The sequence below is a fragment of the Channa argus genome, chromosome 20 (genome assembly GCF_033026475.1).
Source record: "Channa argus isolate prfri chromosome 20, Channa argus male v1.0, whole genome shotgun sequence".
NCBI classification, from domain to species: domain Eukaryota; kingdom Metazoa; phylum Chordata; class Actinopteri; order Anabantiformes; family Channidae; genus Channa; species Channa argus.
The window spans coordinates 15,136,120-15,152,958 of record NC_090216.1 but is presented as its reverse complement, the minus strand read 5'-3'; the positions used below and the strand labels follow the sequence as shown (position 1 = coordinate 15,152,958).

Below are 16,839 nucleotides of genomic sequence, written 5' to 3'. Positions count from 1 at the left end.
TACTAATATTTCCATATTTCCCCATTGTTTACTGAAATGAACAATCAATCAGTGAATGAATTCCTAGAAATACTGCAGAAAAATGATATGAAAATGAAATAACATCCATACAAAAAGGAAAATAAATGATTGAATTCCTCTGTAGTGCCACAGATCAGAGTACATAATTATTAAAAAAATGTCTTGTTACATTGTATTTAATAGGACTCAGACCTCATGACATGACAGATGACAGCTTTGCCACAAATGGAAAGCTGGAAACTATCCATCTTGGATGCAGCTCTTTGTCAACTCTCAACAATGCTGCAACCTGCTCTCATCCACTTTCTGTGCAGGCACAGTTTATCTCCAGCGAGCCCAAAGGTTAACTTGTTCTCTCTAAGTGTCTTTAGAGTGAGTGACAAGAAAAAAACAAAAATCAACACCAGAAGACATCTCACAAAAATAATCAGGTTCAGATAGCCTTTGCCTTGTTTCTTCAGCAGCCACCGGTGGCATGCGACAATAGCCTCCATTTCTGAGTTGTCCTTTGCTGTTGATTTGTTGTTACAGTCATTAATAATAAAGAAGAAATGTAATAAAACAGCAGAACATTCAAACATTGGCCACAGCAAGAGATGCAATGCATATTCTGAGTGGTAACTGCTTGTATCTTGTTGGTCCTGTAGACTACTAAAGTCATTACTAATGTCAGGTTTCAGGGTCAATATACAGATCAACCCTTTAGCAAAAAGGTGGATTTAATGAAGGGATTCAAACTTTTTAACTATGTGTTGTTTTTTCACTCAATTGATTGATTATATTTTTTATGAAAATGACAATGGAAAAACACATTAATGAAGGCAGTAGAAAGCTGGAAGTAGGTTGATTTGTCAGGATTTAATCAGATTAAAAACTCCCTTGTGAACTTTTGTTCCCATATCCAGGGTAGGTGTGTATTTTTAGACCATTCTGATCCTTTTTTAAGAAGGGTTTACCACGTGTTGACACAATGTGGAACGATTTCCCCAGAGTGACCCAGACATGACCCTTAATGCTACCAACAGCACCGAATACACCATCATAAGCTTTTTAGCAGACATGGGAGAGAGAGTGATGGGATGGGAGAATATGCGTTAAAGCGTCCAAGTTTTGTATGTTATCTAAGGTTAAGTAAGCATATGGCTATTAGTATTAGTACACCCAGTGGTTTGGACAAAGACAAGGTAACTGTGTAACAGTTAGGCAGAATTATAGTAAGAACCTAAACATGTATTTTGTGTGGGAAAGGATAAGAAACTCTATGACCCATTTACCAATTTTGATTCTGCGGGCTACTGTCTGCTGACAGAAGCACAACAGATAATGCGATTAAAGATTTATGGAGGGCAAAAGCCTCTTAAGCTGCTGATGTTGTCCCAAAATATCACAAACCACAGTGACAATGTTCCCTCCTACAAAATTAACCATCTCTTAACACAGACAACTCAATTACTGCAGCATTGTCCAGTCAAAGGCAAGGCACTCGCTTTTCTTTGCATGAGTAATGACAAGACAGTGGTGATGGCACACGCACCACCACTGCTACTGATGCTTCTCCTATGTACCCTCTCTGCCAACACATCTTTCCAGGCCGCCCTGGTCTTAGAAATGGCTACGATTCTGCTGGAAAACTACTGCTTCCCTGAGAACCTTGTTGGGATGCAGGAGGCCATACAACAAGCAATCAACAGTGGAGAAATCTTGCAGATTTCAGATAAGAAGACCCTGGCAGCAGTGCTTACGGTCGGAATACAAGGGGCACTGAACGATCCCCGGCTGAGTGTATCATACGAGCCCAATTTCATGGCAGTGAGCCCACTGGTGCTGTCGTCTCTCCCCTTAGAACAACTATTCCGACTAGTGAGGGACTCTCACAAGATGGATGTCCTGGAAAACAACGTTGGTTATTTGCGAATAGATCAGATCATTGGGGAGGAGACACAAGAAAAACTGGGCTCCCTGCTAAGAGAAATCATTTGGGATAAAGTTGCTCGCACATCCTCATTGATTTTTGACCTGAGGTACAGCACAGCTGGAGAACTGTCCGGAGTCCCCTTTATAATCTCCTATTTCTCAGACCCTGAGCCCCTCTTTCATATTGATACTGTGTATGACAGACCCTCAAATACAACCAGGGAGCTGTGGACCATGCCCTCACTAACTGGGAAAAGGTATGGAAAGAAAAAAGATGTAATCGTTTTGACCAGTAAGCGTACCGTGGGAGCTGCAGAGGCAGTGGCGTATACGCTTAAAAACCTAAAGAGGGCCATTATAGTTGGAGAGAGGTCTGCTGGTGGATCCGTCAAAGTCCAGAAGATTAGGATTGATCAGTCAGAGTTCTACATAACAGTTCCTGTGGCAAGATCTGTCAGTGCAATTACAGGCCAGAGCTGGGAAGTGATTGGCATTTCCCCAACAATCAATGTCATTGCCAAGGAAGCTCTTGCAAAGGCCTTGTCCCTTCTCGCTGTAAGGAGTGCTATTCCAAAACTTGTACAGAGTATCTCTGACATAATTGGGATGTTTTATGCTTTCACTGACAGAGTTCCAGCTCTTCTTCAGCATCTGCAATCTACAGACCTATTCTCTGTCGTATCGGAGGAAGACCTAGCAGTCAGACTCAACCAAGTTCTCCAGACTGTGTCTGAGGATCCGCGACTAATCATCAAACACATGCAAGACAATGCTGCCTTCGTAGAGGACGATGCTGGTCTTCATAATGTTACAGATGATATGGAATTATTAAGGGAAGTTATTGATACAACATTTAAAGTGGAAATTCTCCCAGATAATACTGGCTATCTCCGGTTTGACCGGTTTGTCAAAGTGGATACAGCATCTACAGCCGCTAAGATAGAAGAGCTGATGGCTAAAAAGGTGTGGGAACCTCTGAAAGACACTAAACACCTTATTATTGACTTACGCTATAACAGTGGTGGATCTTCTACTTCTCTAGCCCTAATACTGTCATATCTGCATGACACTACACAGAAGCATCACTTTTTTACAATTTATGACCGAATTCAGAACATAACAGCAGAACATAACTCAATGTCTCAAATTACGGGCCCAACCTACGGCTCTCAACGTGGGGTTTATGTGTTGACCAGCTACTACACAGCATGCACCGGTGAAGACTTCGCTTACCTTATACAGTCCTTACATCGTGGCACCGTCATTGGGGAAATTACATCAGGAACCGTAATGCATTCAAAGACCTTTCAAATAGATGAGACAGATATTGTTATTACTGTCCCTTTTATCAATTTTATTGACAACAATGGTGAATGTTGGCTTGGAGGTGGTGTGGTCCCTGATGCTATTGTGCTTGCTGATGAAGCTGTGAACTATGTTCATGACATTGCAGATTTTCACCAGGGACTCAAGTCCCTTATAGAAGAAACTGGGGCACTACTAGAAAAACACTACGCAATCCGAGAAGTTGCCATGAATGTTAGAAAGCTACTGTTTACCAAATGGACCGAGGGATTATATCGCTCAGTGGTTGACTTTGAATCACTGGCCTCTCAGTTGACAGTAGACCTCCAAGAGACTTCAGGTGATCACCGCCTCCATGTCTTCCACTACGATGTCATGCCTGAGTCACTTTATGACGCTCCAAAGATCCCTACAGCAGAAGAAGCAGAATATTTAATCAATGCTTTGTTTAAACTCGAGCTCCTGCCACATAATGTTGGCTATCTGAGGTTTGACATGATGGCAGACATAGAGGTGTTAAAAGCCATTGTGCCACAGCTGATAAAATTAGTGTGGAGCAAGATAATAAACACAGACGCCCTCATAATTGACATGAGGTACAACACTGGCGGGTATTCAACAGCAGTTCCCCTTCTATGCAGCTATTTCTTCGATTCTGAAGCTTCGCAGCGTCTTTACATAGTCTTTGATCGCAACACAAATACCGTAACAGAGGTCATGACATTGCCTCAGTTCTGGGGACAATGGTTTGGGTCCTCCAAGGACGTCTATATCCTGACCAGTCATCTAACAGGGTCAGCAGCTGAGGTCTTCACCCGCACTATGAAGGAACTAAATCGGGCCACAATCATTGGAGAGCCAACAAACGGGGGTTCACTATCAAGTGGAATTTATCAGATCGGGAACAGTGTCCTGTATGCTTCAATCCCTAACCAGGTTATTTTGAGTGCTGTCACAGGGAGGATGTGGAGTGTTCAAGGGATTGAGCCCCATGTCATTGCCCAGGCAAATGATGCTCTTCCCACTGCACAGAGAATCATAGCAACAAGGCTGATGAAGAGACAGCAAGGGACATAGCTTCTCATGTTGCATAATAATTTCATTCCTGTCCTAAAACTGATTAATTCATTTCCTTTTTCCAGGTTTTGCAAATACTTTTATATTAACATCCAGTTTTATGTGTGGGATTTGGGGCATTGTAGTCAATGCCGCATATGAATTAATCATGTGTTTGATTGACCAAAGCTACAGTAGTAAGCTGGCTTTAAAATCTGTCATCAGACTTAATCATTAAGCAATCGTGTTAAAATTTCTTTAATTAATTCTTTATTTAAAAGGAATTATGTATTTTAGAGCTGAAGTTAAAGGACACCTTCACTACATTTAAAATATCTACCTACACGTAGGTGAAAAATGCCTCCAGATGACGTCACTTCAGTTCAGAATATGTTATCTTGTTGCTCACACTATGAAGTTTGTAATCATCTTCTTATCCAGAGCTCCTCCAGATGACATCATCTGAACTCCTAATGAGCTAGAATCAGAGAAATATTTTTAATACAGGGAAGTCAGAGGGAAGTTTAAAAGTATTGATGTACATTTACAACTTAAACTAAAGACAGAAAAAGCAAGTTGAAATTTGGTGAAGTGGCCCTTTAACACAAGGGTTCAGCTTTTTTATATATATGTACATATATGTAAATATATATGGCTTTCCATATATACCAGACACACTCCAGTACCATAAAACTTAACGATAAAAACCTTCATTCACACAGACTCAAGGTGAATGCATATATATCATTGCATGTAGGTACCTCATTACAGGAGGGAACCTTTTAGCTGTGGATAGAGTAAAAACTCCAACCCATGTATCTATCCTGGTATTAGTAATAGCAACCAGATGTAACGTATGATAACTAATTAATGTGGCAATACCCATGTGTGTCAGTGTGAATTCAAATTAAGCAAATTCCAAATGAATGATAATTCACAAAAAAAGTGGTGTCTGCTGACATAAGTTATGCTGCACCGTTTATGTTATATTGATTGTTTAATCCTTTAACCCTCATTTTTATTCACTTTGTGTAAAGTTATCTTTTTTCTTTTCTGTGATTTCCTTTGCTTCCATGCTCTGTATTAGGATGTTATTTTATGTTGTCTTATATTAGATGCAATGTGATGTATTGCATTTCTTGATTGTTTTTGATTGTCGTGGTGTCCCTATTATTTTTTTATGTGTTTTTTTTGTTTTTTGTTTTATTTTTTGTACTGCGCTGTGTTATTTCAGCCTGCTCTATTCATGAATTACAAAACCTAACCAGCAGAGGGCGCAAGAACCAAACAATCCCAAACTGCACCTTTCAGTTCACTTCCACACACCTTCAGAAAAAAGACACTGAAGGTAATTGTATGCCTATGAAATAATAAAAAACTCAGTGAGTCTAAGTTGCTTTGTATTTATGTTTCAGAAATTAATAGAAATGCTTTATTTTGTTAATAAAAATAATCATTAAACAGCCCATATACCATTTAACCTTTAGTTGAAATATCGTAATTATATGCTCTATATCAATAATTTATTTTATCTTCATCTCCAAATGAAGCAAAAAGAAAGAAAATCCACAAATCTATTACTTTTATTTTCATAGTACACCAAAGGGTTTAGTAAGTAAACAGGAACTTACTCTAAGGGGATGCATGTTTCGACCCCCTTTAATCCCTTAGATCTTTGCTGGTTAGAAGCTTCCCTTGTTTAACAAAAGAAGCTTAAAATAAGTGTTCAAAACACCTTGTGTAAATAGAACAGTAGTGTCTTTGCCAACATCTCCTTGTTACTACACCTACTTGGCTGGGTTGTTACCTCACCTTACCTTTCACTGTGCATAATACAATTAGAGGTTTATTGTCGGGCAAATCCTCTTATGTGTGTGTGTTAACAACATTGCGGCGACGGCAGTGCCATTTGACAAAACACCTCCTCGCAGAAGGAAGTCCATCTTATCAACAACCACTTGTTTACAGGTTTTTTTTTTTCTGAACAAAACTGGCAAAAATGCTAAGGGCTCTTTTTCTTGTGGCCTCTCTGTTGGTTCTGGGAAATGTCATCTTTATCCATGGCTCATTTGAGCCTAGCCTCATTGTTGACATGGTAAAAATCATCATGGACAATTATTGCTCACCAGAGAAGCTGGTGGGAATGAAGGAGGCAACTGAGGCCGCCAGCAGCAACACAGAGGTTCTCAGCATTCCAGACGCCGAATCCTTGGCTCAAGTCCTCACCAGTGGTATTCAGACCACAATCGGTGACCTACGCTTGAAAGTCTCCTATGAACCAAACTACGTACCTGTAACTCCCCCAAAGATGCCTCCCTTGCCCCCAGAGCAGCTCGTTGCCGTACTCCAGACCTCTATCAAGCTCGACATCCTGGACGGCAACACTGGCTACCTAAGGATAGATCATATACTCGGAGAAGAGGCTGCTGACAAAGTTGGTTCCCTGCTCCTAGACATGGTCTGGAATAAAATCCTGCCTACTTCAGCTCTGATCTTTGACTTGCGCTACACCAGCAGTGGAGACTTATCAGGAATCTCCTACATTGTGTCTTATTTCACCGAAGCAGAGCCTCTGATTCACATTGACAGTGTGTACGACCGGCCCTTGAATGCCACCACTAAGCTCTTTACTAGGTCCACACTGCTGGGGCAGAGATACGCTTTAACCAAACCTCTCATCATTCTCACAAGCAAAAACACCAAAGGCATTGCAGAGGATGTTGCCTACTGCCTCCAGAACCTAAAGAGGGCCACTATTGTGGGTGAGAAGACCGCTGGGGGCTCAGTGAAAGTTGATAAAATCAAAGTAGGTGACACTGACTTCTATATTACTGTGCCAACTGCAAAGTCCATCAACCCCATTACCAGCTCCACCTGGGAGGTCACAGGTGTGATCCCCGATGTGGAGGTTAACGCAGAGGATGCGCTCGCTACCGCCATCAAAATTGTCAACCTCCGTGCCGAAGTTCCAGCCATCATTGAGGGATCCGCAGCTTTGATTGCTGACAACTATGCTTTTGAAGACATCGGGGTTGACGTTGCAGAGAAATTAAGAGGGCTCCTAGCAAATGGTGAGTACAGCATGGTTGTTTCCAAGGACAGCCTGGAGACAAAGCTGTCTGCTGACTTAAAGACACTTTCTGGAGACAAGAGCCTGAAGACTACGAGCAACACCCCACCCCTGCCACCTATGGTGAGACCTTACATAGATGGTTACTGTTTAAATTGGCTGTGAAAGTGTAAATGTTTAAACATTTTTTTTTCTGGCTCACTATTTTTTGAGTTTTTAAGTAGCAAAATGTAGAAGTGGCTGTAAAGTCAAATTAACACAAAGGGTTTTAAGCAAGAGTAAGTGTGTGTAGTGCAGACGTTTCTTCGTTGTGATTGTTTTAAAAAGAGCGTTTTAACTCCTGAGACAATGTGTTGCTTCAATCACACATTTTGATTTTACGAAAAACGAAATTCTAAATCATTTTAACCCTGATGAAATGCATGCTGGGAAGTGTATGCAAATAAGTGAACAATGTTTCTAACAGTGAAGCCACATTACAGGAGTTAAGTGAGCAATTGATTTGAAATATAATCAACCGAACTCATGGTTTTTTAAATATGATGCCACAATAAAGTAAACACAATATTTTTAGGACATGAGTTTGATTTGTTAACATCATTTAAATGTTTACTTTAATTGCTGAAAACTTGAGTTTCTAAACGGTACTAACTTGTCAACGTGTCAACAAATTCGAGTTACAGTTTATACAGTGTCCTCTCACAGCAAATCTGTTTTCTGCTTGTCTTTTTCACCAGAATTACTCTCCAGAAATGTACATTGAGTTGATCAAACTCTCCTTCCACACCGATGTATTTGAGAACAACATTGGCTACCTGCGTTTTGACATGTTTGGAGACTTTGAAGAGGTCAAACCTATCGCCCAGATTATTGTTGAGCATGTTTGGAACAAAGTTGTCAACACTGATGCTATGATCATTGACCTCAGGTGAATAAACAGGCTCACAGCCACATCACAGCTTCTATTCAAAACTCTATGGGGCTATATTGCCGCACTAATCATCTTCTAAAGCTGCTAAAGCTCATAAATGTCTGAAAATAGTTTGAAAATTAAAATGGGTTTATAAGGATATGTCTATCTATGTATTTATAATCATTTTCAAATATGAACCACTGAAAAATTAAGTGAATTAACTGACTCCTGTAAGATAAAGGCTGTAAGGGTAATTTTGATTTTCTGTGACTTAACTTATCTGACACTCAAACCAGGTGGTTATATTTTAAATATTAGCTGCATGAACAAAGTTCAAAAACAATCATTCAATTAATTATAAATGGAGCCTTTTAGTTATTGTTGTCTGACTGTATTTGCAGGAACAACCTCGGTGGCCCAACAACAGCCATTGCAGGCTTCTGTTCTTATTTCTTTGATGCTGACAAGCAGATTGTGTTTGACAAGCTGTACGACAGACCATCTGGTACCATCACAGAGCTTCAGACCTTGGCGGATCTCACTGGTAATTAAAAAGAATACAAGTACATATCTTACTAAGTTACAGCTAACTGAAAAAAATAGTGCCTGTAGGATCTCAGGTGCTGGAAGACACCAAATGCAGAACTAAAATGAAATTAGCAACGGGTTTTAGGACTCTGAGCGATCTTTAAGCTAATCAGGGTTGTTACAACTGTAAAAATGCCAGTTTATTTAAATAGGTGATGGGTCTTTAAAGTTGTCCTGATTGGCCACTAATGGATTTGGTTAGCAGTTAACCCTTATCTTTACACATTTCACGTTACACAAATGGTTTTTTTATGTTGACCATCTCAGTTTTTAACCTTGTTAGGCTTTTTGTGTTATCCTGGTCCTCAGGCACAAGATATGGCTCCAAGAAGAGCCTCATCATCCTGACCAGTGGAGCTACTGCAGGAGCCGCAGAGGAGTTCGTGTACATTATGAAGAAGCTCGGTCGCGCTATGATCATCGGAGAGACCACTGCCGGGGGCTCCCATCCGTCCAAGACCTTCCGCGTAGGTGAGACTGATGTTTTCCTGAGCATCCCCACGGTCCACTCGGACACTGCTGCTGGTCCAGCCTGGGAGGGAGCTGGCATAGCACCTCACATGGCTGTCTCAGCAGATGCCGCCCTCGAGACCGCCAAGGGCATCTTCAACAAGCACTTTGGAGGCCAGAAGTAAATCACATTCACAGCAAATCCATGGGGAGTTTAAAACGGCCCAAGATTTGTGTAACAAATAAGAATCTAGGTTAATTACAACGTGTGATCTGTTATTAATTCTGCCAAAACTTCCAGTAGAGCTGCCAGTAGAGCAAAGGTTCAAAAGAATTTACTTACTGTTTTTATTTCTGTCAAATCTTACTTTGCCTGTGAAAGGTTTTTTGAATGACAGGGAACGATTATGTTTTAGTCAAACATAACAACAACTCTGAAACACTTCCGAACTGCAGTTGGTTTTCATTTATTATAGTAGATATTTTGGAATCGGGGCCTCTTTAAAAGAATACATTAAATATTGTAGTAAGAAAATCATCATGTAATCTCCCTGTTCTGTATGAGAAAATGTTGTATGTCCATATGTCCACAGTGAACGTCATGTCACGTGGACCTAGTTGGGTTGTATGAATTTGTGGTGGAACAGTATTGAAACAATATTAAAAAGAACACAATGTAAATAAACAGCCGTGTGTGCATTTGTCAGTGTTTTACATTAACAAGCGAAGCATCAAACAGAAATGTTTGTGTAGTTCCTTGTTTTCAGAAAATAAATAACTATATTATATCATACTTATCATACTGCCACTTACAACAAAATTCATCAACAGCTGAAAAGACAGAACAAAACCTTTTTTCTTCATGATGCTGCTACATTGTAGCATTGGTTGACTAGCAATGGAGTAATGTCTGCAACTGCACCTCAATAGACAAATTCTTGACTGAAGTCTTCAATCAACAGAAAAGTCACAGAGGATTTTATCGAGACCCAAACTAAAATGTGCCCCAAGCCCTGTCTGCTATGCTTTGCTGGTATGCTGCTTGTCAGTCCTTGTTTTTATGTCAGCAACAGTACAGTTGTGAAGGGTACATTGCGTTCAAGAGCATATTGATTGATTTAGCAATCGAGCAGGAAGGGTCCAACTTGGAGATTTGTGGGGCAGCTTCTGTGCACCGTTTAATTATGGAGGTTAAGAGGGATTGTAGTCACAACATGAGAGGCCATCAGGGGCCTTTAAACATTTCCCTGGCTTGTCTTTCCTGATACACGTCCGGGTGTATCACTCTGTGAGAATACAGACCTTAAACACCTCAAGAAAAATGTTACTCAATGTAAAAGTCCAAACAATTTGGGGATTTTATGTTCTGCAGGAAATAATGTTGTTAAGACATTGAGAGAATCAGGAGACATGTCAGTACATCAAGCTCAGCAGGTAGTGACTATGCTTCTACAGTGGAAATGCATAAAGTCAGGAACACCTCTGAAATTCAACTAACACAGTTTGTGTTCTGTAGTTTCTCGTTCTCTCATTTCAGATGGACCACTCTTAGTGTAAGTGAAGAACTCTCATGTGGTCTAAGTAGTCAAAATTTAAATCTATTTTTAGAAATCATGGACATCGCATCCTCTGGCTGAAGAGGAGAAAAAGCATTGTATCAGTCGGCAGGTTAACAGTCAGCATCCGTAGTGATGTGGGGACATGGATAACTCGCACATCTGTGAAGGCTCCTTTAAACAAAAATCTTTGAGAGAACTACTTGATAACATTTGCTTGCTTATTTCAGCAACACAATACAAGACCGTATTCTTCACATACTGCTTCACGTGCGTTTTGTGCACATTTTTGAATTGGACACATGAAACTAAGTAAAACAGAGACAGTTTTATACTGTGACAGCAAACATTCGCCCTAATTTTAAATCCATATTGTCAGTCTTAATGTTTTCCTTTCCTCACAGTTCAAAAGTAATTTTGTCTACATCTAACTGTAAGAACGAACAAAGAAATGTTGGGTTACTGTGGATTCCACTCAAAGTGGAATTATGCTTGAAATGAAGCACAACAACTCCGGAAGGAAAAATCACAGCACAATATGAAAATATAATAATGTTCTAGCCTGTAAATGTGCCAATACACACACATCTATCACAGTCCCAGCTTCTGATTTATGAGGGAGTAATTACAGAGGAAGTAGCTGTTCCTGGCCCCTGCTGTTGTAATTAACTGGTAGCAGACCAGAGACAGCAAACTAAATAAAGACAAAATGCTGAAACACTAGATAAGTGCACACATTTGCTCAGGATGAATAACTACAGTGACGAAGGTGCTATGTGATGACAGGAGGTTCGTATCATGCTTCTCTCATCGTCCCCTGCCCTGCGCAGATTCCCCAGTAAAAACCAGCGATCTTCCAAGTGAGGGAGGTGCAAAATAGTATCTTGACCCATTTTCCCTCTTTCTGCCTCCTCCTAAGGACGAAATTTGACACCTGCTCCATTTGAGCCATGTCTGTCCCCCGGGCTCTCAGTTCCTCCAGTGCCAATCCTGCTCTTCACCACCCAGTTTCATTTGGCTTTTTCAGACTTTAACAAGTTTTGACACTTTGACAGGAAACTCTTATCTGAAATTTGACAATATCCATTGCCTTGCATTTGGATTTGTTACTTGTCTTTAAAACTTTTTTGTTGTAACCTGCAAGGCAATTCTGATCCATCCGAACCTTTTTGTGTTTTTAACTATTTCTAATCGTTCCCTCTTAGAGAAAGCATCTCTCCAGTGACTTTCTGACCGGGATGTGGGTGGTCAGGACTGCAAACTGAGCTCGAAATAACAGAGACGTGGGAGCATCGCCTGCATCCTTCCTTTTGCTCTTTGTTGCATCTCTTCCGTTCTTTATTTGAACTATCAGGGATGAAACAAGCCTTTTAATTCGGCTCCAGTTCCTGTTCATCCACGAAGGAATAACTTTTTTTTCCCAGAGAGAAGTAATGCCGCCGTTTTTGCTCAACATGCGTTTTGTTCTGGTTTTGTTCGGATTATTTTTGCTCTGCTCTCCATCCGTGAGGAGCGAGCCGGAGCTGCTGGACGAAGAAGAGGAGGAGAGCTCCTGTCAGGGCGCGTTTGATTTGTATTTTGTGCTTGATAAGTAAGTGCAGCGTGGTAGTGTTTTTTTTATAGATACATACATGTGCCTCCCGGCGAAAGTCGTCGGCAAAACACGTAGAATACTCCAAGCTGACATCTGCACTTACTTTTCGCGTTGCTGCGTAAAATGTGGTTTGTGTGTTTGTTTCATGGCAGCAGCTCATTTTGCAAATCTGAGGCCAGGTAAACCAGAAAGGATAGTTTAGTTAGACTTTAGTAAGACTATGGAGTTGGGCCATGGATAGCATCCGTGCGTGCGCGGCGCCTATGACGCAGGAACGGAGGCTGACTGGTAGAGTACAGTTTGCTGAATAAGCAAAAAGGAGCTGCAGTGCAAAAATAGTCTCTCTCTCTCTCTCTCTCTCTCTCTCTCTCTCTCTCTCTCTCTCTCTCGCTGTCTGTCTGTCTCTCTCTCTTAAGGTAAAAGTCCTTACCTCTTTAATCATTATACTGAAAAAGCAGAACAGGGACTTTTTTCCTGTAAGGGGAAAAACTGGAGGGACTCTTTCTGCCCAACGCTCAGTGAATGCACCTTTTACTCTCTCTACGCCCACATAGGAAAAATGTTGTGGTTATGTGACATCTTAGAGCTGGACTTAGTGCTGGGGAAAAAATAAAATGTCAGAGAAACTTCTGGAGGGGCTGCTGTTCTCTCAGTGCATTTACCTTGCAGTCCAGTAATGAAGGCAACTCTATAGCTTTTAACACCACAGCAGGAATAAGCAATGTGTGATTCACGTGTTGCTTTTATTTCTGAACATGAATGCTGCAGTCATTGTCAATGTTAGAAATGTTAGACATTGCCTAACGTTTTTCTTTGTCTTGCACTTAAATGATGCCATGCCAGGAATGTGGAAGTGTGTGTGTGTGTGTGTGTGTGTGTGTGTTTGGGGGGAGGGGGGGGGGGGGACAGGAAGCAGCAACATTTATGGAAAATGTGGGGGTAATTTGGACAACAAATTGTTGCTTGCAGCACCTTTAAAAGCCTGCTTCTGCTCCAATGTCAATTAAGGAGATGAGAGTGAGTGTACAGTTTCCACACTGATAGATCTCAGCCCGAAATCATTTTCTAATGACAGTTAAAGTGCTTCACTGTATTTGTTACACTTTACTGACCCTTTGACATTTTTCCCAAGCAGAAAAGGACAAAATGACAATGGGACTGCTCCCCATATGTGAGAGGCTGCTTTTGGCTTGTGCCGTGCAGTAAACACTGACACATGCGACAAATAAGGAAACAGCCTTTTTTTTTTTTTCTCCCAATGTCAGATGTTTTTGTTGCTGTCCTGCATGCTTTGGTGCCCACGCTAGGGGTGACTAACACGGTTTGTTCATTAGTTGTTGACTTCAAACCAGAGGAAGCTTATTAGAGACCAGTCTCCTCTTTCGTGTAGCTCACTCACCCCCATAACTCAGGGCTGAGCTATTTTTACGAGGCACAGTCTAAACTCTGCGCACTGATTGATTCATATGGAGGATCTAAAGATTAATCAGAGAAGGTGACAGCCAGCAGAATAGCAGAGGATGCAGGCCAATAAAGTGGTGGCAGGGCATCACCAGCCCCTCATGCTTGTACAGAACCTTTGGTCACCAGCGAGCGTCTAAATTGGAAAAACAACCTACAGAAACATAATTGGAGATCTTGTGGGACTGGGTTAGGCCGTTTGACTTAAAATGAGAAACATGCTTCTTGGCACTGGGTTGTTGGTGAAAATCTTGATTTTAACACTAATGATGGGGAATAATTGCTACGTTAGCTCATTAATCAACAGCAAAAGCAAGTTATTCCAGACTCTGACAAATTATGTCACATCATGACTCGAACATGTAGGACAGGGCTCGCTGAGACATGCAGCTGGCTGCGGACTGAAGCCAACAGAAGGTGGTAAATGCCAGCTTCAGTCTGAGACATCTGGGTCTGGGTCTTGAAAATGTGGGTTTTAGTGACACACATTATCCTCAAATGCTATATTCCCTGCAGTGCTTTTCTGTATGCTAAAGGAAAATAGGGTTGTTGCACTAATCAGCAGGCTACAAGTGGTGAGCAACAGAAACATAACATCCAGTGACATGTCAGTATTGACGTGACAATGGTTGAAACCTGCGCTCAGCACACAACTGTGACCTACACATATAGACATTAAGATAAGGGGACAGACTGCTAACACATGATGTATAATCGTCAGTAATGTATGGAGTAAAAACAGGAACTGAAATCATTCATGAAATAACGACCAAATGTGTTTCATAGTTAAAATGTATGCAACAAGGGAGCAGAATTTTCAAAACTTTATAAAGTGCAGTGTTTTGGTGAATAACGGTTAAAAGAACGAACATCCTAATTAAATTAAATGTAGCAACATCTCCATGCAGCACCCACATTGACATTTATAGTACAGGGTTCTTATTTAGAAGTAACACCACCTTGAACCGATTCAGTACATATTCATTTTGAAGAGACTGGCTTGTTGTCAAATACTGAAACCAAAAGCCTTAAAACACACCCTGTTATCATTTAGTATATACCTTTAAGCCCTATACTGCTGCTTTTACAAGATGTACTGTATATTTGCTGATTCAGAGAGAGGGTGGGCTGCAGCTTGCTGTTTTATAAGGAACACAGAGCCAGACAAATGGATTTGAGTGTTTTTGTAAAGAGGCCAAATGTTTACCTAGTGATGGGGGCTGCGTGTGACCATCTTGTTTTTTGTCCGCTGGAAAATATTAGAAGACGTTGAAGGGTTAAAAGTATTGGACTATGTCTCTCTTCTTTCCAGCAGTGTTTTGCACGCCCCATTCTGCGTTGGGCACCGAATCCCCGCTATTTCGGTCATGTGCTCAATTTTTGTGAACAGCAATCATGGCTGTTTTTTGTTGTTGTTGATGTAGTCACAAGTTAGCGCTCTGGTAGGGCGATCAGTCATGTGGCCTGAATCTAGGCAAGTCAGCGGAAAAACTGCAGCTGCAGTCCATAAATATTTTCGATATGTCTGGCTGTGGAATACGTTCTAGCTGTGGAATGACACCCGCTCTGTGTTTTGTCATTTGGCCCCTTCGCAGCATGTTGCTCTGGTAATTTCATCAGGAACAAATGTCTTGTTAAAAGATATCATGCTGTCAGTCCTTCAGGCCCTGAGGGCTTTAAAGCGATGAACACCACTCCTATTTCTAATGCAAACCTCCTGGTAATATGTAATGTGTGAGGCCGCTTCAGTAAAGAGAAAAAAAGTGTTGTGTAAAGTTTTGAGATGGCCAGAGAAGCTTCAGTATCTTCTAACACGCATCCCTTATGCCTCTTCACCACCTACTTATCCAATCATTTTTTCCACACTATTTCTCTCGGGTTTGGAAGAGAGCATTAGCACAGCAATCACGCAGTAAAGACTTCTGCAGTGGCTGTTAAAGTAGGTTAGTGGTTTTTAAACAAACAAATCCTTGTGCCCAGTCAGTTAAATTGGAGCACCATCATTGGTTGCAGGCCGAGGTGGTGTGGGTAGGCCCAGCTGGGGTGGCAGACAGCCTCATAAGCAGAGTTGGGATTCGTTTTTTTTTTTCTTTCTTCAACACTTTGAACTGTGAGAATGAAGCTGAGTCTTCAGACCAATGGAGCTTTTTCCCACATTCCGTCATCTACAAGCCTGTTGGGTAGTTAAGGGCAATAGTAGGGAAATTGAGGAAAGAATAATGAAGAATGTGATATTTATAGGACGAATCGAAAAGACCTACCCGAAACAAACATGCTTCAATTGTTTTTTTGTTGCGATTTTATTTTTAATTTTTTTGCAAACGTCACAGGAAGCTGTACGTTTGTATGGAACAACCGAACACGAGAGTGATGTCACCTTGTCCCCTTCAGTTGACATGAATCACAGTTACGGTTCCTTTAACATCCCTTTATAAGTCAAAAATCAATACACTCTCTCCTGTTTCCACCTATTTCTGAGGTTCTCGATGTCCCTTTGTGCTCATCAACTAGCTGCTAAATGTAGCTACCTTCTGCAGCTTGGTGCTTTATGCTAGTGTATAGCAGATGTCACTGAAACGGCTGCTGCCACCTGATGTTGCAACAGTGACACTAAACCAAAACAATTAGCTCAAAGACACTAAAACATGTAATTGAGCTAGGAGGAACTGCAGAGTCATGTGATAATCTCTTCTTCATCACTGTAAGCAAGCTTTTCTCAAAAGTAGAAATTTTATTTATTAATAAACAACATTGACTTCAAAAGATTAACGGCTTTTGGCTTGTGCCTTTAGGGCCTCGCCGCAGTGGAACATGTTCTGCGTGTTGACCGGGGTTGCCCCTGGTGGCAGGATGGGGCCGTTTCTAATTCAACTTCTATGTGGAGTTTGCATGTTCTCCCTGTGCTTGCGTT

At 41.1% G+C, this 16,839-nt stretch overlaps 3 protein-coding genes across 4 annotated transcripts in view; all 3 read left to right on the top strand.

Annotated features, from left to right (window-relative positions):
- The first annotated feature begins 558 nt into the window (after window positions 1-558).
- LOC137105474 (retinol-binding protein 3-like) lies at window positions 559-6,029 on the top strand. The gene has a single exon (XM_067487713.1). It carries the CDS (start codon window positions 1,345-1,347, stop codon window positions 4,315-4,317), a length of 2,973 nt encoding a protein of 990 aa, XP_067343814.1. The 5' UTR covers window positions 559-1,344; the 3' UTR covers window positions 4,318-6,029.
- A 147-nt stretch (window positions 6,030-6,176) lies between these two features.
- Window positions 6,177-10,733, top strand: LOC137105475 (retinol-binding protein 3-like). The gene is made up of 4 exons (XM_067487714.1): window positions 6,177-7,489; window positions 8,104-8,294; window positions 8,681-8,823; window positions 9,177-10,733. Exons 1-4 carry the CDS (start codon window positions 6,296-6,298, stop codon window positions 9,500-9,502), a joined length of 1,854 nt encoding a protein of 617 aa, XP_067343815.1. The 5' UTR covers window positions 6,177-6,295; the 3' UTR covers window positions 9,503-10,733.
- Window positions 10,734-11,820: 1,087 nt separating this feature from the next.
- The window catches only part of antxr1c (ANTXR cell adhesion molecule 1c), a 33,749-nt gene continuing 28,730 nt past the window's right edge, over window positions 11,821-16,839 (top strand). Inside the window, exon 1 of one of the 2 annotated variants that reach the window (XM_067487716.1) lies at window positions 11,821-12,464. In XM_067487716.1, the coding sequence (XP_067343817.1) occupies window positions 12,307-12,464 (158 nt within the window). In that variant the 5' untranslated portion in view covers window positions 11,821-12,306. The remainder of the gene's footprint in view (window positions 12,465-16,839) is intronic. The other variant, XM_067487715.1, reaches the window with a different exon arrangement.